Source organism: Cornus florida, unplaced genomic scaffold (genome assembly GCF_030987335.1).
Source record: "Cornus florida cultivar Cherokee Brave unplaced genomic scaffold, ASM3098733v1 CherokeeBrave_3.0.0_Hap2_Chr07, whole genome shotgun sequence".
In the NCBI taxonomy this organism is placed as follows: Eukaryota; Viridiplantae; Streptophyta; class Magnoliopsida; order Cornales; family Cornaceae; genus Cornus; species Cornus florida.
In genome coordinates this window covers 25,720,103-25,741,499 of record NW_026775577.1, presented here as the reverse complement: position 1 = coordinate 25,741,499, position 21,397 = coordinate 25,720,103, and the positions used below count along the sequence as shown (strand labels likewise).

Below are 21,397 nucleotides of genomic sequence, written 5' to 3'. Positions count from 1 at the left end.
GCACGATTTGCTAACTGTCATTTTGATGAGATTATTTTCCCACCATTAGGGGGAGAAAAGGCACAGCAGTAACGTGATCTTACTTGGAATGCCCTGGAATTGTCTCATTTTGATCCTCACATAAATCAATGTGAACGAGAAGTTCAGGGGATCATTCACTTGCAAAATGTTGCAAATCAATTACCTAATGTATTTACTGATACAAAGAAAGTAACAAAATCACATATACCAGCTGCAAATGTGCTAGCACGAATTGTTGTCCCTGAGGGACCGTCTGTCAGTAATGCAGCAAATGCATCTAAAACACGCTTGAAGCGTGGTAGACCAATTGGTGCAAAATATATTGTTCCTCGTAAGAGGAAATCACAAAGAAAAGCGGTCATTCCTAAAGAGGCCATAAAGGAGCAACAGATATTATTGATCAATCTGAGATAATAACCTTTGATAAGGTAGAAGCTCTTGATGAGTCTCAGGTACCTAAAAATTATGAAATAATAAATGTTGATGAGGCAAAAGCAACAGGTAATGTGTAATACCCCTAGATTTAAAAGGATATTCCTGGTATTTAATGTATTGTTTAAATAGTATTTTAATTTAATTAATTGTTTAAATTGTGCTTTTATTTGATTAATTGATTGATTGCTGTTAATTTAAATTATTTGTGTGCATTTTTATTAAATTAATTGTTTAATTGCTTATTTTGTTTGATTTATTTGACCTAATTGGATTTTGTTATTTTAGTTGATTTATTTGGTAAATTATTTTTTTTATGATATGTATTTTCTGTCTTTAATTATTTAGTTGTATTTTTATTTGGCTTTTATTTATTTAAGGAAGTTAAGTTAAAGATTTTAGTTATTAAATTAGGATATAGTTTTAATTGTATAATGGAATTCACGTATGTAGCCGACACTGTTTTAAAACGTAGGTGTTGTTATGGGCCGACTACATTAGGGCTCTGTCTATAATTATACACGGATTAGGGTTTTAATGGTAAGCCTATAAATACTCTGTTGTGTCTTAGCCTAGGGTTTTAAAATTACCAAAAGCTCTGTCACGTCTCAAAATTACAAAGTGAAAACAGAGAGGGATTTTGTAAGGACAGAGCATTGTAAGGTTTGTCAAGGGAAGAATTGGGAGGACCAAGGAGGTGTAGTGGTGGTGGACTACCTAGAACCAGAAGAAGGTTGGATAGAGGGTTGTGTTGCCGGAACAAGCAAGGGCTAAACAGGCAAGTTCTTCTCTTTCTCCTTCCCTTTGGCTTGTGTTCTGTGCACCTAGATATTCTCTAGGGTTCAATCAATTAATAATTGGAAGCTACGTGATTAATATATGTTATTGACGATTTGTTTGTTTTAAAATCAAATCTATTTAAAATTCGTGCATGTCTGCTTCCAGTTTTTATTCCTTTAAACATGATACGTTCTGTTGTGATTTAGATTACTGTACTTGCTTTTCATCACTGTAAATAAATCGTGGGGATGTTAATGGGATGTTCTAATACCTTAGGTACAGTATTGAAGAGGAACCGAGGGGTTGGAATAAAACTGGTACTGCAAATTAGTTCAGTGTTATTCTTCAACAATGCTAGTTTAAATGGCTTTGTTTGAATTTCTGTAATTGATTTTGATTTATTTTGGACAAGCTATGGGAATGATTCTAGGCTTAAATAAGGCTCCTAAATTAAGGTAAAGACCCAACACAAAGGTTGCAACTGGTCGGAGTTGAAGCAGAAGTTAGAAACGGGCTGAAACGGAGCAGAAGAAGGCCGGAAGCTCTCAGAATGAGTGAGAGTCGGCTCCATAGAAGTGGGAGCCGGCTCCCACCCATTATAGAGCCGGCTCCTGAGCAATTGAGCCTGCTCCCAAAGTTATGGAGCAGGTTCTCTTCAATATTAGGCATTCTGATATATTTTTGTTACGAAGTATTGCTACTGTTGGAGCATTGGAATTGTTTTGAAACCTCTGGGAATTTACAGAGGGATTAGATAGTTTATTTTGGGTTTCATTAAGACCTTAAATTGATTAAAATTGACCTCTAAGTCTATGGGACAAACAGTAGAAAATTAGTGAACTTTCTATGCGGTTGACGGCCGGAAGGTAATAAATTGTCTGGTTTTAATTTGACAATTTAGGGTGCTAAAGCATGATTCTAAATTAAGTTTTAGATGAACGAAGAAGTATTTTAGTTAACAAATTAGACTTATGGATCAGTGTATGGCCCTGTGTTAAAAGGAATAAAACAGGGTACAAGTATACAACTTAGTACGCTGTTACCGAATGGAAGGAACTAAATTGCTTAAAATAATTTTAACAATTTATTGGACTATAATATGATTATAGAATGGATTTTAAATGCGTGATAGAGTCAATGCTATATTAGATTTGATCTATGCATATCTGGATGTTAATTGTTGAGTTATGAAATCACAATCTGCAACTATATGGTTTAATGCTTGAATTTAATTGCTGAAACTTTAAATGTTTTCCTGCAATTACTTGGATATTGGTTTTGGATTATATATATGTGGAATTTTAATTATTGAATTAATATATTTTGTCAATTATATGGTTATGGAGGATTGTATGCACCAGTATGGGACGGTGGCATACTAGCGACGGTTTAGCTCAAAATGCTAATACCTAACCTATCGGATGAAAGGGATGGATTGTAAAATATTGAATCCTAAACCTTGTTTAGTCAGATCGATTGATTAAGTTGAAAGACTATCTGGATTAATTGTGTTTGTGTGTAGTCGGATTGACTGATTAAGTTGAATGACTACCTGGATTAAATGTTGGTTGTGTTTAAGTCAGATCGACTGATTAAGTTGAATGACTAAACTGGATTAAAATTCTTATGTCAATTCAATAAACAATAAAATGGCATACCTTGGGTTAGACGGACTTTATATATATGTTATGGCACCACGATATGGGCATGAGTCTCAGAGTCGTTGGTTAGGGAGCGTATATGCATTGGGATGCATAGCTGGATATGATGGTTGAGGTGTACCCTGTTAGGTCTAGGTATTCATGCCCACCTTTGGGTGCGTTTTTGCATGTTGCCTTCTACTCAGGTTGAGACCCCATTATAGTCCAATGAAGGTCCTCTAGTGTGGATATATTTATGTATGGACTAGATAGATATTGTGAGGTATTTAGGTGTATTTGCGTATTGGGTCACTGTATGGATTGCAGTTAGATTAGAACTTGTTCGTAGGCCTGACCCACTGTTATTTTTCAGGTATTGGACAGTTCCAGTCTTAGGCTTGATCGTGTTGTGCAGGGATTATCAATCATTCCACTGACGACATAGGATGTCCTTCCATATTTTAGTATTTGGTTTTATGTCAGTTGTTTACGTTTTAGTTGAGATTTTTATTTAAGGGTCCACTAGATGGATTCCCGAGTTGTAATTCATGGAAGTTTTGGAAGTTGGATTTTATTAAGTTTTATCAGGCTATTGAGGATTTTATATTAGTATTCTGTTCAGCTTTTAATAGTTATTCTTATTTCATTTTTTTTTTTTCATCTGTGTTCGTTTTAAAATACTTTAATTGTTTGATGTCCCTCGGGTTTGGGCCTGGGCCTGATCAACCCATGTCTCAGATCCTAGGGGTATCACATAATGATATGGCCCTTGATGAGGCACATACTCTTGATGAGGCAAAGGTACCTGAAAATGATGAGATCTCATAAAATTATGAAACGAGATGGAATAAAAATGAAATTGTTGTCGACAACATATTCTCATATTTCGTTACTTTTGATATTAATAATGAGGATCCGGAACCTCAAAACGTCGAAGAATGTCGACGAAGAAATGATTGACCGAAATGAAAAAATGCAATACAAGCAGAGCTAAATTCATTAGCTAAACGTGAAGTATTTGGAACAGTAGTCCAGACACCTGAAGGTGTTAATCCTGTTGGGTACAAATGGGTATTTGCACGAAAACGTAATGAGAAAAATGAAATTGTGAGATACAAAGCTCGACTAGTGGCTCAAGGTTTCTCACAGAGACCTGGTATTGATTATGAGGAAACATACTCCCCGGTGATTGATGCACCTACTTTTAGATTCATAATACATTTAGCAGTCACAGAAAGATTGCATATGCATCTAATAGACGTGGTTACAACATATTTATATGGATCACTAGATAGTGATATTTATATGAAAATTCTAGAATGATTTAAAATGCGTGAAACAAAACCACGTAATATGTACTCGATAAAATTACAACAATCCTTGTATGGATTGAAGCAAACTGGACGAATGTGGTATAATCGCCTTAGCGATTACTTGCTCAAAGAAGGGTATGTGAACAATCATATTTGTCCATGCATTTTTATTAACAAATCAGAATCTGTTTTTGTTATTGTTGCAGTATATGTTGATGATCTGAATTTTGTGGGAACATTGGACAAGATCGAAAAGTCGACCACTTATTTAAAGAAAGAATTCGAAATGAAAGATCTCAAAAAGACAAAATTATGCCTTGGGCTGTAGATTGAACATTTTTCGAGTGGTATTCTCATCATCAAGCAATATATATAGCAAAGATTCTGAAACACTTTCATATGGATAAAACCTATCCATTGAGCTCTCCAATGATTGTCTGATCACTTGATATCAAGAAAGATCATTTTCGTCCTCGAGAGGATGATAAAGAATTTCTTGGTCCTGAAGTGTCCTATCTCAGTGCAATTGGTGCTCTTTTGTATCTTGCAAATTACACAAGACCTGATATAATTTTTCTAGTTAATTTATTAGCACGGTACAATTCTGCACCAACCACAGACATTGGAATGAAATCAAACACATATTACGATATCTTCGTAGCACAACTGATATGGGATTGTTTTATTCAAAAGTATCAAATTCTCAATTAATTCTTTGAGATGATAATCTTTGAATCAATAAACTCTTTTGCCAGGTTGGAGTAGCAAGGCGTACTCTCCTTAAGTGCTAGTTCTCAATCTCACCGAAGTTGAGTTCCGGACATAATTACATAAATAATAGGGACAAAAGCAAAAAAATATTTCTAAAGTATATTCATGTAGTACTTTTATTCCTTATTTTAAAAAGTGTGCAAAAAATATTCATAATCTTTTCACATTATGTAAAAAATACTCAATCTGACATAAATTAGTGTCGTAATACCCATTTTCTCATTTTACTCTTCCAAAAATACCTAAGGGGGTATATTTGCTACTAATCTCATAGTATAGGGATGTTATGTGTACATTACCTTATATATATTTTTTCAAACATTTTTCTCTATATATATCTTTAACATTTTTTTAAAAAAACTTTAAGAATTTGTAGAACTAGGATTTGAATTTTTTGAGATTCTACTTTACTCTTTTCTATTAATTTTTAAACCAAAAAATAAAAATAAAAAATAAAAAAATTCCCAATATCAGTATGCACTGGTTTTCGGAATTTGGAAAAATTTTATTTTCTTTAGTTTGCACTTTATTTTTGTTTTTTATTTTCTATTTTTATTTTTACTTTTCTTTTATACTTTTATTTTTATTTCATATTTTTGTCTTTACTTATCTATCGCTGGCGTCCTCTAATAGTGTCATTTTTTGTCATTTTATAAAATTATTTATTTTTATATATTTTTAAAAAATAGTTTAGTAAGGGTAATTTAGTCAACTTAAGGTTTAAATTTATCAAATGGACCTATTTGCACCAAATTAAAATTTTAAAGGTATTTTTTGCATATGAGGAGTGTAATATGCACTGTAAGCATATTTTAAGAGTGTTTTCTACACTTGCCCCTAAATAATACACATGATTTTCAATCAATTTCATGCATCGGGAGTTTGCACATAGTGGTTAATGAGTTCATAGTGGCTAATGGATGGTTTGATTTTTCGTAAAAACTAAATAAAAAATAAAATTCAGTAAGTTAGATAGGTGTGGGGCAGTCATTGCATTGCTGCAGAAAACTAGTATTTTAAAGGGTAAAATGCAACACCCCACAACCCCCCGAACTTTACTCCCCCCCCCCCCCCCCCCCCCCCCCGGCGACCGGAATTATTTTTTGTACAATTAACTCTTTGAACTATCAATTTTTTTGCAAATATTACACACCGGCGAATTTCCTTTGATTTCTCCGGCCAATTAGGCCCGTGATGAATACATGCCAATAATATATTTTGAAAATGACAAATCTACCCTTATACTATTAAGTGTATAAAATAAAAATAAAAAAAAAATAAAAAAATTCCAAATTAAAGCCCTAAAAAAATCACAGGCGTCGGTGCAGTGAGGGATGGATTTGAGAAAGAAATGGTCGTGGTCCTCATCACCGCTGGTGCTAGAGGTGGTCGGCGTCCTCATCGCCGCTAATGCTAATTTTCTTTTAAAAAAAACCCTAACCCACTTTCCTTTCCCCCTCCTCTCTCTTTCAGCGATGTCGCCAGTTCACCCACATTCTCTCTCAATTTCACCACCTCCGAACTAGCCGTCATCCATGGTGAATGTCGGACTATGGATTTATGATTTGCGGTGGTATCACCGATTTGCCGGATCGCCAATTTTAAAGCTGATTCGCTGTCGTCCTGAACCGCTGTGCAAGTTCCGTCTCCTCCCCCGAGCTCAACCCCCGTAGTTGCCGCCACAACACAACCACCTATCATCACCTTCACAATATCTTCTCGCCGGATTCGCACGCAATCTCACCGCCGAATAGTCTTCACCAGCTATGCTCACACATGATAACACGGTAAGAAAAAGCCGACCAATCAATACCCAACTCTCCCCAACGTGCGCTCACGCGCCATGTTTTTATGATTAATTTCTTCACAGAATTGTTCATGATGGTAGCTCTGTTCTTGGATATGTCTCCGATTTTGTTTCTTTGGTCTGTTTTGGATTGATTTGATCTTAATTGGTGCATCGGATTGACTACATGAGTCGCCATCGGTCATGGATTTGCGGAGTTCGCGATGTGAGCTTTGGCAGAGAAGAGACCAGAAAAGGCGGACGCATTATGTCTAAAGTCTAGACCAGAGACTTGTCGGCGTCGGTGGCGAGATGAGGTTGTCGTTGCCCTTGGTGGCAGTGAAGAAATTGGATGTAGCCTGGACCTCCGAGGCTGGAATTTATGCATACTTTTCTAGCGATAGTTTAACTGTGAGTGTGCTGGTGATTGCGCTGGTGTTGTTGCCTGGAGTTGTCGGTGTAGTGGAGTCGGCTCAATTATGTTGCCCAGAAAACTGATTTAACATGACAACGCCAGCGCGTAGAAATGGGCATAAGAGATTACAAGCCCTCATCAACAACTAAGTTGGGTATTAGATAAAACGATGCAGTTTCTCGAAAGTCTCCGAGCTTTTATGTCTTTCTATCTTTCCTGGCCGCCTTCCACGGCAGCATTTGTGTCATACGACTTCCCGATCGTTGAATCTCAACTCTGAATTCGATTTGAAGTCTAAAATTTTCGACTTTGGCCTCATCGATTATTTGGGGTTTTGATTCGAATTCAAAGAAATAATTTTTAATAAATATATGTCTGTGTGTGTATATATAGATATATATGTGTCTGTATCTGTATATATAAAATATATATGTGTCTGTACGTTTGATTATTTGGAGAAGATGAACAGTATTCTATAAAAGGGTGCCGTTCAATTAGAGGGTAATTTTGTAATTTTGGTTTTTCAGTGCCAAAGTCTTGCCTGATGTCCTTAAATGCAACTTTTTAGTAGTTCAAGAGGGCATTTATTAATTCAGGTGTGCAATTGACTGATAATTCAGGAGAATTTTGTGCATTTTACCCTATTTTAAAATAAGTTGGTCAAGTGGGTAATACTTCTCCCTTTCCACTAAAACTACCAGATTCAATTATCCACTTTGCCCCCCTTCACTTTTTAATAAAAAAAACCCTGTTTTATTTTAAAGCAGCCAAACCACGTGTTCCAGAGTGTTCGAATTCGGGTTTTGTGAATTAACGTGAGATGTTAAGTGCAGTCGCAACTTTGACAGTTGCGACCCACTCATATGATACTGATAGAATGAAAATGACATAAATATCACAATATTAAATTAGATTATTGAACGGACAAAATTTTATAGTATTTTTCTTGTATTTACATTGACATGATGGTTAATACTCTTCCCTTTTGGTTAGGCGGCTAAAATGAAAGAAAAGAAGAAGTTGTATGATCAAAAGACGCCTGCGCTGACTGTGCAAACACGAAATTTCAAACATGATGTCAATGGAATGGATGATGCAGGACGTTCCTAGAACATTAGGTGGGTGGGTAAAAATGAAATCTTTTAATAATTTTAGAGGTAATAATAATATTTTATAGGTATAAAATTAAAAAAGAATAGCAAGGCATATTAGTTTAAAAAAAATATCCAGGGAGGCAATTTCCCATATGCATGTAGGTCCGCTGGATGATGTGATGGCTGTTCAAGCCTTCTAATAAACCAACCATCATGAGTTGGTCTGTGACCATATGAATATGACTTTCCGTGTTGATTTAACTGCGTCATTTTTTCAAGTGAATATTTATTTATTTTTATTTTAAAATTGTAAGTGGGAGAGTTGAATAAAAATTGAATAAAAGAATGACGTGACTGAATATGAATCACAGAATTAAACCCTGTATAATTTGGAGATTTTTAAGAAAAGACCATTTTTCACATACTCACGCATCCATCCATGATATACAGTCAAATCAAAATATTTTCTTTAACCAACCAATTTTATTTAGTCTTTCAATAATACATAGTCAAAGCAAAATATTTTCTTTAACTAACCAATCCTGTTTAGTCTTTTCTAGGTATTTGAATAATAGAAATTACATTGGATAATAGCATTTTTAGTCATTCATACCTGTTTGAATAATATAAAGTCACATCAAAATATTTTCTTTAACCAACAAACCCTGTTTTGTGTCTTCTAGGTATTTGAATAATAGGAGTTGCATTGGATAATAACATTTTTATATGATCATCAACAGCTTAAAGTATAATATGTTAATACTTGTAAGCAACACAATATATGAGATACATTATTATACGTGACTGTCTCACTCATAATAGTCTCATAAATGATACTCTAGAATTTATTAGTTTTGGCATGAAGCTCATTAATTCTGATGAAATAATATGCAGCTTAAATGTGTTTAATTTTTGTCCGGTTAACTTCAAATTTTTGTTGTTTAGTTTGTAATTTTAAAAATAATTTTTAAGAATTTAAAAAATATATATATAAGAGAATTATAAAAGTCTAAATATGCCTTTATATAATTAAAATTAAAAAAAAAATTAAATAAAACATGATTTTTATACGATTTTTCAATTTTTAATTTTCAATTATAACCATTCAAAAAAAAAATTCAATTATATCTATTTTTAAGGTTACAAACCAATCAAACCTTTTTAATTTCTAGGTAATGATTTGGAATAAATACTGCATACAAACGGTAATCCTAAACCAATTAATTTATGGTGCGATATATATATATATATATTTATATTTCCGGTAAAATGTTAATTTAAACAGCTTCTCATCATCAAGTCTTCGTCAATGCCCTTCTTTTTTTTTTTTTGATAAGGTAAGTCTTCGTCAATGTCAATCCCATAGCCATCAAACTGGAGAGCTACTAAGAGAGACTAAAAAAAGGAAAAATGGAAATTAAGGTCTAGTTGATGACAAAGAAGCATGGACACATACCGATAATCTTCCTAAAGATTTCCAATGCACTTCAAAAAGGTGAGAATAGTTGACAAAATCAATAATGGTGTCTCTACAAAATGATCAAAGTTAGCTACACTCACATATATAAACAAAGACATCACAGTTGATGCATATGCGATTAATTGAAAGCTTTGTTTCTTCCATCAATTTTTCGTTATAAATATCCTCTTAGAGTACACCACAATCCTCATATATAATATGGAAAGAACAACTCTCTTCATTGCAGTCTGTTTCCTAACAACACTTCACTTTCTACAACCTCAAATGGCTTTTGGATTGACCAAAAGAAAGATGGTGACGGTGCTGAGCATCGATGGAGGTGGCATTAGAGGCATCATTCCCGGTACCCTCCTCGCTAATCTTGAATCAAAGCTTCAGGTGGTACTTCATCAAACATGTATTGTTTACACTTTCCAGTTTTGTCACTGTATTAATACTTATTTTTGTTCTTGTATAATTTGATTGTCAGGAACTTGATGGACCTGGTGCGAGAATTGCAGATTATTTCGACGTAATTGCTGGGACTAGCACTGGTGGGCTTGTCACTACCATGCTTGCAGCTCCCAACAAGAACAACCGCCCTATGTATGCTGCAAAGGACATCAACAATTTCTACTTACAACACACCCCCAAGATCTTCCCTCAGACCAGGTGGGTAAATTAGTATATAAGCTTAAATTATATACTTATGTCAATGTGTGTGTACTATATATATAATTATATATATATATATATATGTTGGATGAATATTCATTGATGGGTGTTTCTCTGATCAGTCGAAGGAGCTTCATGGACACGGTGACAGGTTTGATTGGCGCGGTCTCAGGGCCAAAATATGATGGGAAGTACCTAAGGTCATTAACAAAGGAGCTACTAGGTGACCTTACTATAAAGCAGACACTAACAAATGTGGTCATACCGGCTTTTGATATCAAGTACCTCCAGCCAGTTATCTTCTCTACCAGTGATGTATGAAACTTGTGGATATTAATTTGGTCATTTGAATTTCTAGCTACAAATGTGAAGTGACATTAATTGTATGAACAAATTTTATACAATGTATAGGGAAAAATGAATGTTTCCAAGAATGCTCTGCTATCAGATATCTGCCTCAGCACCTCTGCAGCCCCTACCTATCTCCCAGCACACTACTTTGAGACTAAGGATGCTGACGGAAAGACACGCACTTTTGATCTCATCGATGGTGGAGTTGCTGCAAATAATCCTGTGAGTAGCTAATTTGGAGATTTGGATATCAAACTATAATTAATTTTTATGGTCTTTCTAAATTTACATTGAATATATATATGCATAACAAGTTGACACTATATTGGTTAGTGGGTACTATGTGAAAGCTAGGAAATAACCTTTGATGAGTGAATTTGCAGACTCTAATGGCCATAAGCCACATTACAAAAGAAATTATAATGGGCAACTATGAGTTCATTGAGATGGAGCCGGCGGAAAGCAAAAGGATGCTAGTCCTTTCACTGGGCACTGGTGCAGCCAAGCGAGAAGAGAAGTACAGCGCAGCCACAGCCTCCCAGTGGGGATTGCTCAATTGGGTGTATGACAATGGTGCAACACCATTGCTTGACGTGTACGGCGACGCGAGCTCTGATATGGTTGATATCCATGTCTCAACTCTCTTTCAAGCCTTGTATGCTGAGAAGAACTACCTTCGCATTCAGGTATATATCAAGAATTACATAAAGGGCTAGACAGTATGCTCCCGTTATGGCGGGATGTGAGGAGGTAAGATTTAACAGTCTTACCTCCACATAGAAAGAGGTGGCCAGTTTTCTATTTGAAACTTGTAACTTTCAAATCACAATAGAACAACTCTACGATTGAGCCAAGACTGCCTTGTATTTTATGACTATCATATGCTAATAATTTCTTATAATATGGATGGACAGGATGATACGTTGACCGGTGACTTAGCCTCAGTCGATATTGCAACAAAGGAGAATCTGGAAGGGCTTGTGAAAATTGCAGAGAAGTTGTTAAAGAAGCCAGTTTCAAGGGTAAATATGGAAACTGGACAGTTTGAGACAGTTGAGGGAGAGGGTACTAATGAAGAAGCTCTTGGGCGCTTTGCTAAGCAGCTTGCAGATGAAAGAAAGCTTCGTACCACTTAAATATCAATTGGGGAGATGTATGTCAAAGAGGTTTTGAGAAATTCCTCTAAATTAATTGTTCCATTTTTTTTCAATTACAATAGAGAATAATAAATTCTTATTCATTAATTTGTTTACAGTTATACAGATTATTTAAACTCACGTATTTATTTAAGGGTGAGTGTAGAAAACATTCCTAAAGTACGTTTAAAAAGCACATCACACCTCAAACGTGCAAAAAACACCCTTTAAGTTTCAATTTGGTGCAAATAGATCCCTCTGACAAATTTAAACCCTAAATTAACTAAATTACCCTTACTGAACCATTTTATAAAATATATAAAAATAAATAATTTTGTAAAATGACTGAAAATGATACTATTGGAGGATGTCCCTCTCGTGCAAAAAACACCCCTATAGTTTCAATCTGGTGCAAATAGGCCCCTCTGATAAATTTAAAGCATAAATTAACTAAATTACCTTACTGAACAATTTTATAAAATATATAGAAAATGACAGTATTGAAGGACACCAGCAATGGAAAATAAAATATAAAAATAAGGGCAATTTAGAAAATAAAAATAGAAAGTGCAAACTAAAGAAAACAAATTTTTTTCCAAACACCGAAAACTAGTGCACATTGATATTGGGATTTTTTTTTTTTTTTTTGTTTCACAGTGTTGGTACGGAAAAAATAATAATAATAATAATAGTAGGAAAGAGTGAACTGGAATCTCAGAAAATTCAAATTCTTATTCTACAATTCTCAAAAAAAATTTTAAAAAATGTTTAAAGATATGCATAGAGAAAAAAGTTTTACAAAAAAAAAAATATATATATATATATATATATATATATATATATATATATAAAGTAATATGCACATAACACCCCTATACTATAAAATTAGTAGTATATATACCCATTCGGCATTTTCAGAAGAGTAAAAAGGTAAAATTGATATTACAACACTAATTTATGTAGATAGGTATTTTTGAATCTGAAAAGATTATGAGTGTTTTTTGCACATTTTTTCAAATAGGAGGTAAAAATGCTACATAAAATATACTTTAGAAGTATTTTCTGCACTTGCCCTATTTTTTTATATTATGTAAAAATCAAACTTAGAATGCAGAAATTTACAGACTTAGTACAATAGTTAGAAATTCTACAGGTACAAATCCCGGAACACAAATGACTAGTAGAATTTTTGTCTTTTAATAGTATTCAATTCGACCACTGGCATGTTTGGCCTTTAGGTGCGAAAACAATTTTAATTCTTGTGAGACGACTTATACTTTTCAGGTCTTCGTTCCTGCAAATACAATAGAATCTTTTTAAGAATACCAAAAAAATATTCTTATCCATTTCGTATATTCTTCAAGATTTTTTTCATATACACCTAATCTTGTTGGGAGGAGCAATCTATGAATCACAGTACTGTTTGGACCGATGAAAAAATGGATGGAAGAGTAAGGTCAAGTAGGGATGGATGAGAAATATTTGGAGGGAAGGAAATGTGTTTTATTGCTTTTTATTTGGTTAAATAAAATAAATAGTAAAAATGATAGATGTAATGGAAGGATAATTTTTATATATAATTTTATTAATATACCCTCATTATGTTTGACATAATTTTAATAGGTTTAGCAAATTATTTAGTAAATAACTAACTATTAAATTTTAAAATATATTTTTTATTTTTGGGTGATTATTCTTTCCTCTGTGACCCGAAAAGATTTTCACCTCTCACATTTAAAATTCGAAATGTGACGTTCTATCATTGAATCACATTAGTGGTTCATGGATCGATCACCTTAGCCTGAATCCAAGCTTCAGTTAGTCAGAGACCATGCCTTGATGGTTGGGTCGTTGGTCAAACACTTGGGCTTGTTTCTCAATTGCTGTTTGTTTTATTGGGCCACTTTAGTCAGGTCCAACTAAAATTTGTTCTTGCTCTAGCAAGCTGTTTGGGCCTCTAAAATATGGTCACTCTGTAAATATTTTACATATACTAGCAAAACATACGTGGCTCAGGGAAAATATGTGTATAATTGTAAATTAAAAAAATATATGTATATAGGAGAAAAAATTTGCATTATTATTTATTATATATAAATAATATTAATTAAGAAAATTAAAAATTAATAATAATTATTAGTAGGTAATTTGTGTTAGAGTTTTATAAAAATTCTTTTAAAAACTCTTTTTATGTTAATAGATAATTTGTGTTAATGTTTTATAGAAGATGTTTTAAAATTTATTTTATATTAATTAATAAAATCACTTTGAACTTTGCTCATTGGTATTCTTATTTTATTTTGGTTGGGGACCTTGCTTATTGATATTTTAGTATTTTATTTTAGTTAGACTTTGCATATTGATATTCAACTAAAATTAATTTACTTAACCTTTGGAACCCAAAAAAAAAAAAAAAGACTTCGTTACTCATTCTGTCTTTACATCTATTAATTATTTGTGAATTCTCACACATTATACTTCCCTATTTTTTTTTCTAGGAACTAATTCCAACTATTTCTAAATCAAAATTACAAATCTATATCACCAGAGTAAACCAGATTGTATATAATTCTAACAGTGTTACGTATATATAATTGAATGGGGTCCACAATGAATCATGTCATCCATGACATCAAGGTTTAAAGCTTACAATGGAAGATTGCATCTGTGCCGTACCAGGGAAGCTTCAATGTAAGTCTATATAAGGCCATGTATGTGTACTGATTGTTGGATATATAAAATACAAGATTTTCATTCTCTTTCTCTGTCTCTTTTCGCTCTATCTCTCTGTCTCTCTAAAAGTTTTCCTTTTATTTCTCTAAATAAGTATTGTATTATATATATATATATATATACACACACATATATTTATTACACGTTATCGGCATGACGCTCTATCCATCTGAAATTTGAAGAAGAAGTTTTCTCTCCCTCTTTCTATCCCAACTATATATCTATTTTGTGATATTAGTTTTGATAAATTGTTGGATTAGTTTGCTTTATCGAAGAAAATAACTCCAAAGGGTAAGAAAATTTTAATTAGAGATTATTGTTCATAAAATAAATTGGTTCACTGAAATGATATATGTGCTTACACTATGGTCGGTTTTACCACATTTATTATTTAATAATTTAGGGCCGGTTTTACCGCCTTTATTGTTTAATAATTTATTCACTATGACTGGCTTTACCACATTTGTTATTTAAATAAATCATATTATGTTATTATTTCATTTAAAGCCATTTTATTTATTTATATACTATGCTAATGGATGGTTTGATTTTTCGTAAAAACTAAATAAAAAATAAAATTCAGTAAGTTAGATAGGTGTGGGGCAGTCATTGCATTGCTGCAGAAAACTAGTATTTTAAAGGGTAAAATGCAACCCCCCCCCCCCCCCCTCCACCCCCAATTAACCCTTTGAACTATCAATTTTTTTGCAAATATTACACACCGGCGAAATTCCTTTGATTTCTCCGGCCAATTAGGCCCGTGATGAATACATGCCAACAATATATTTTGAAAATGAAAAATCTACCCTTATACTATTAAATGTATAAAATAAAAATAAAAAAAAATAAAAAAATTCCAAATTAAAGCCCTAAAAAAATCACAGGCGTCGGTGCAGTGAGGGATGGATTTGAGAAAGAGATGGTCGTGGTCCTCATCACCGCTGGTGCTAGAGGTGGTCGGCGTCCTCATCGCCGCTAATGCTAATTTTCTTTAAAAAAAAACCCTAACCCACTTTCCTTTCCCCCTCCTCTCTCTTTCAGCGATGTCGCCAGTTCACCCACATTCTCTCTCAATTTCACCACCTCCGAACTAGCCGTCATCCATGGTGAATGTCGGACTATGGATTTATGATTTGCGGTGGTATCACCGATTTGCCTGATCGCCAATTTTAAAGCTGATTCGCTGTCGTCCTGAACCGCCGTGCAAGTTCCGTCTCCTCCCCCGAGCTCAACCCCCGTAGTTGCCGCCACAACACAACCACCTATCATCACCTTCACAATATCTTCTCGCCGGATTCGCACGCAATCTCACCGCCGAATAGTCTTCACCAGCTATGCTCACACATGATAACACGGTAAGAAAAAGCCGACCAATCAATACCCAACTCTCCCCAACGTGCGCTCACGCGCCATGTTTTTATGATTAATTTCTTCACAGAATTGTTCATGATGGTAGCTCTGTTCTTGGATTTGTCTCCGATTTTGTTTCTTTGGTCTGTTTTGGATTGATTTGATCTTAATTGGTGCATCGGATTGACTACATGAGTCGCCATCGGTCATGGATTTGCGGAGTTCGCGATGTGAGCTTTGGCAGAGAAGAGACCAGAAAAGGCGGACGCATTATGTCTAAAGTCTAGACCAGAGACTTGTCGGCGTCGGTGGCGAGATGAGGTTGTCGTTGCCCTTGGTGGCAGTGAAGAAATTGGATGTAGCCTGGACCTCCGAGGCTGGAATTTATGCATACTTTTCTAGCGATAGTTTAACTGTGAGTGTGCTGGTGATTGCGCTGGTGTTGTTGCCTGGAGTTGTCGGTGTAGTGGAGTCGGCTCAATTATGTTGCCCAGAAAACTGATTTAACATGACAACGCCAGCGCGTAGAAATGGGCATAAGAGATTACAAGCCCTCATCAACAACTAAGTTGGGTATTAGATAAAACGATGCAGTTTCTCGAAAGTCTCCGAGCTTTTATGTCTTTCTATCTTTCCTGGCCGCCTTCCACGGCAGCATTTGTGTCATACGACTTCCCGATCGTTGAATCTCAACTCTGAATTCGATTTGAAGTCTAAAATTTTCGACTTTGGCCTCATCGATTATTTGGGGTTTTGATTCGAATTCAAAGAAATAATTTTTAATAAATATATGTCTGTGTGTGTATATATAGATATATATGTGTCTGTATCTGTATATATAAAATATATATGTGTCTGTACGTTTGATTATTTGGAGAAGATGAACAGTATTCTATAAAAGGGTGCCGTTCAATTAGAGGGTAATTTTGTAATTTTGGTTTTTCAGTGCCAAAGTCTTGCCTGATGTCCTTAAATGCAACTTTTTAGTAGTTCAAGAGGGCATTTATTAATTCAGGTGTGCAATTGACTGATAATTCAGGAGAATTTTGTGCATTTTACCCTATTTTAAAATAAGTTGGTCAAGTGGGTAATACTTCTCCCTTTCCACTAAAACTACCAGATTCAATTATCCACTTTGCCCCCCTTCACTTTTTAATAAAAAAAACCCTGTTTTATTTGAAAGCAGCCAAACCACGTGTTCCAGAGTGTTCGAATTCGGGTTTTGTGAACTAACGTGAGATGTTAAGTGCAGTCGCAACTTTGACAGTTGCGACCCACTCATATGATACTGATAGAATGAAAATGACATAAATATCACAATATTAAATTAGATTATTGAACGGACAAAATTTTATAGTATTTTTCTTGTATTTACATTGACATGATGGTTAATACTCTTCCCTTTTGGTTAGGCGGCTAAAATGAAAGAAAAGAAGAAGTTGTATGATCAAAAGACGCCTGCGCTGACTGTGCAAACACGAAATTTCAAACATGATGTCAATGGAATGGATGATGCAGGGACGTTCCTAGAACATTAGGTGGGTGGGTAAAAATGAAATCTTTTAATAATTTTAGAGGTAATAATAATATTTTATAGGTATAAAATTAAAAAAGAATAGCAAGGCATATTAGTTTAAAAAAAATATCCAGGGAGGCAATTTCCCATATGCATGTAGGTCCGCTGGATGATGTGATGGCTGTTCAAGCCTTCTAATAAACCAACCATCATGAGTTGGTCATCATCAAGCCTTCGTCAATGCCCTTCTTCTTTTGTTTTTTTTGATAAGGTAAGTCTTCGTCAATGTCAATTCTCATCATCAAGTCTTCGTCAATGCCCTTCTTTTTTTTTTTTTTGATAAGGTAAGTCTTCGTCAACGTCAATCCCATAGCCATCAATACAATCCTCATATATAATATAGAAAGAACAACTCTCTTCATTGCAATCTGTTTCCTAACAACACTTCACTTTCTACAACCTCAAATGGCTTTTGGATTGACCAAAAGAAAGATGGTGACGGTGCTGAGCATCGATGGAGGTGGCATTAGAGGCATCATTCCCGGTACCCTCCTCGCTAATCTTGAATCAAAGCTTCAGGTAGTACTTCATCAAACATGTATTGTTTACACTTTTCAGTTTTGTCATTGTGTTAGTACTTATTTTTGTTCTTGTATAATTTGATTGTCAGGAACTTGATGGACCTGGTGCGAGAATTGCAGATTATTTCGACGTAATTGCTGGGACTAGCACTGGTGGGCTTGTCACTACCATGCTTGCAGCTCCCAACAAGAACAACCGCCCTATGTATGCTGCAAAGGACATCAACAATTTCTACTTACAACACACCCCCAAGATCTTCCCTCAGACCAGGTGGGTAAATTAGTATATAAGCTTAAATTATATACTTATGTCAATGTGTGTCTACTATATATATATATGTTGGATGAATATTCATTGATGGGTGTTTCTCTGATCAGTCGATGGAGCTTCAGGGACACGGTGACACGTTTGATTGGCGCGGTCTCATGGCCAAAATATGATGGGAAGTACCTAAGGTCATTAACATGTCAATGTGTGTGTACTATATATATATATGTTGGATGAATATTCATTGATGGGTGTTTCTCTGATCAGTCGAAGGTGCTGCATGGACACGGTGACACGTTTCATTGGTGCGTTCTCAGGGCCAAAATATGATGGGAAGTACCTAAGGTCATTAACAAAGGAGCTACTAGGTGACCTTACTATAAAGCAGACACTAACAAATGTGGTCATACCGGCTTTTGATATCAAGTACCTCCAGCCAGTTATCTTCTCTACCAGTGATGTATGAAACTTGTGGATATTAATTTGGTCATTTGAATTTCTAGCTACAAATGTGAAGTGACATTAATTGTATGAACAAATTTTATACAATGTATAGGGAAAAATGAATGTTTCCAAGAATGCTCTGCTATCAGATATCTGCCTCAGCACCTCTGCAGCCCCTGCCTATCTCCCAGCACACTACTTTGAGACCAAGGATGCTGATGGAAAGACGCGCACTTTTGATCTCATTGATGGTGGAGTTGCTGCAAATAATCCTGTGAGTAGCTAATTTGGAGATTTGGATCAAACTATAATTAATTTTTATGGTCTTTCTAAATTTACATTGAATATATATATGCATAACAAGGTGACACTATATTGGTTAGTGGGTACTATGTGAAAGCTAGGAACTAACCTTTGATGAGTGAATTTGCAGACTCTAATGGCCATAAGCCACATTACAAAAGAAATTATAATGGGCAAAAGGATGCTAGTCCTTTCACTGGGCACCGGTGCAGCCAAGCGAGAAGAGAAGTACAGCGCAGCCACAGCCTCCCAGTGGGGATCGCTCAATTGGATGTATGACAATGGTGCAAAACCATTGCTTGACGTGTACGGCGACGCGAGCTCGGATATGGTTGATATCCATGTCTCAACTCTCTTTCAAGCCTTGTATGCTGAGAAGAACTACCTTCGCATTCAGGTATATATCAAGAATTACATAAAGGGCTAGACAGTATGCTCCCGTTATGGCGGGATGTGAGGAGGTAAGATTTAACAGTCTTACCTCCACATAGAAAGAGGTGGCCAGTTTTCTATTTGAAACTTGTAACTTTCAAATCACAATAGAACAACTCTACGATTGAGTCAAGACTGCCTTGTATTTTATGACTATCATATGTTAATAATTTCTTATAATATGGATGGACAGGATGATACGTTGACCGGTGACTTAGCCTCAGTCGATATTGCAACAAAGGAGAATCTGGAAGGGCTTGTGAAAATTGCAGAGAAGTTGTTAAAGAAGCCAGTTTCAAGGGTAAATATGGAAACTGGACAGTTTGAGACAGTTGAGGGAGAGGGTACTAATGAAGAAGCTCTTGGGCGCTTTGCTAAGCAGCTTGCAGATGAAAGAAAGCTTCGTACCACTTAAATATCAATTGGGTTATACAGATTATTTAAACTCACGTATTTATTTAAGGGTGAGTGTAGAAAACATCCCTAAAGTACGTTTAAAAAGCACATCACACCTCAAACGTGCAAAAAACACCCTTTAAGTTTCAATTTGGTGCAAATAGATCCCTCTGACAAATTTAAACCCTAAATTAACTAAATTACCCTTACTGAACCATTTTATAAAATATATAAAAATAAATAATTTTGTAAAATGACTGAAAATGATACTATTGGAGGATGTCCCTCTCGTGCAAAAAACACCTCTATAGTTTCAATCTGGTGCAAATAAGCCCCTCTGATAAATTTAAAGCATAAATTAACTAAATTACCTTACTGAACAATTTTATAAAATATATAGAAAATGACAGTATTGAAGGACACCAGCAATGGAAAATAAAATATAAAAATAAGGGCAATTTAGAAAATAAAAATAGAAAGTGCAAACTAAAGAAAACAAATTTTTTTCCAAACACCGAAAACTAGTGCACATTGATTGGGATTTTTTTTTTTTTTTTTGTTTAACAGTGTTGGTACGGAAAAAATAATAATAATAATAATAGTAGGAAAGAGTGAACTGGAATCTCAGAAAATTCAAATTCTTATTCTACAATTCTCAAAAAAAATTTTAAAAAATGTTTAAAGATATGCATAGAGAAAAAAGTTTTACAAAAAAAAAAAAAAATATATATATATATATATATATATAAAGTAATATGCACATAACACCCCTATACTATGAAGTTAGTAGTATATATACCCATTCGGCATTTTCAGAAGAGTAAAAAGGTAAAATTGATATTACAACACTAATTTATGTAGATAGGTATTTTTGAATGTGAAAAGATTATGAGTGTTTTTTGCATATTTTTTCAAATAGGAGGTAAAAATGCTACATAAAATATACTTTAGAAGTATTTTCTGCACTTGCCCTATTTTTTTATATTATGTAAAAATCAAACTTAGAATGCGGAAATTTACAGACTTAGTACAATAGTTAGAAATTCTACAGGTACAAATCCCGGAACACAAATGACTAGTAGAATTTTTGTCTTTTAATAGTATTCAATTCGACCACTGGCATGTTTGGCCTTTAGGTGCGAAAACAATTTTAATTCTTGTGAGACGACTTATACTTTTCAGGTCTTCGTTCCTGCAAATACAATAGAATCTTTTTAAGAATACCAAAAAAATATTCTTATCCATTTCGTATATTCTTCAAGATTTTTTTCATATAGACCTAATCTTGTTGGGAGGAGCAATCTATGAATCACAGTATTGTTTGGACCGATGAAAAAATGGATGGAAGAGTAAGGTCAAGTAGGGATGGATGAGAAATATTTGGAGGGAAGGAAATGTGTTTTATTGCTTTTTATTTGGTTAAATAAAATAAATAGTAAAAATGATAGATGTAATGGAAGGATAATTTTTATATATAATTTTATTAATATACCCTCATTAT

The 21,397-nt window shown here is 34.4% G+C and overlaps 2 protein-coding genes across 2 annotated transcripts; both read left to right on the top strand.

The window, feature by feature from the left end:
• The first annotated feature begins 9,771 nt into the window (after positions 1-9,771).
• On the top strand, positions 9,772-11,993 carry LOC132266848 (patatin-like protein 2). The gene is made up of 6 exons (XM_059767849.1): positions 9,772-10,110; positions 10,202-10,383; positions 10,509-10,701; positions 10,798-10,959; positions 11,121-11,423; positions 11,652-11,993. Exons 1-6 carry the CDS (start codon positions 9,931-9,933, stop codon positions 11,871-11,873), a joined length of 1,242 nt encoding a protein of 413 aa, XP_059623832.1. The 5' UTR covers positions 9,772-9,930; the 3' UTR covers positions 11,874-11,993.
• A 5,843-nt stretch (positions 11,994-17,836) lies between these two features.
• On the top strand, positions 17,837-19,922 carry LOC132266847 (patatin-like protein 2). Its single transcript, XM_059767848.1, has 6 exons — positions 17,837-18,051; positions 18,143-18,324; positions 18,589-18,781; positions 18,878-19,039; positions 19,199-19,465; positions 19,694-19,922. Exons 1-6 carry the CDS (start codon positions 17,938-17,940, stop codon positions 19,913-19,915), a joined length of 1,140 nt encoding a protein of 379 aa, XP_059623831.1. The 5' UTR covers positions 17,837-17,937; the 3' UTR covers positions 19,916-19,922.
• Positions 19,923-21,397: the final 1,475 nt, after the last annotated feature.

Coding starts and splice junctions, on each gene's coding strand:
- LOC132266848 (XM_059767849.1), top strand. CDS start 9,931: ATGGAAAGAACAACTCTCTTCATTGCAGTCTGTTTCCTAACAACACTT. Junction 10,111..10,201: donor ATCTTGAATCAAAGCTTCAG/GTGGTACTTCAT, acceptor TTTGATTGTCAG/GAACTTGATGGACCTGGTGC. Junction 10,384..10,508: donor AAGATCTTCCCTCAGACCAG/GTGGGTAAATTA, acceptor TTCTCTGATCAG/TCGAAGGAGCTTCATGGACA.
- LOC132266847 (XM_059767848.1), top strand. CDS start 17,938: ATGGCTTTTGGATTGACCAAAAGAAAGATGGTGACGGTGCTGAGCATC. Junction 18,052..18,142: donor ATCTTGAATCAAAGCTTCAG/GTAGTACTTCAT, acceptor TTTGATTGTCAG/GAACTTGATGGACCTGGTGC. Junction 19,040..19,198: donor GAGTTGCTGCAAATAATCCT/GTGAGTAGCTAA, acceptor GTGAATTTGCAG/ACTCTAATGGCCATAAGCCA.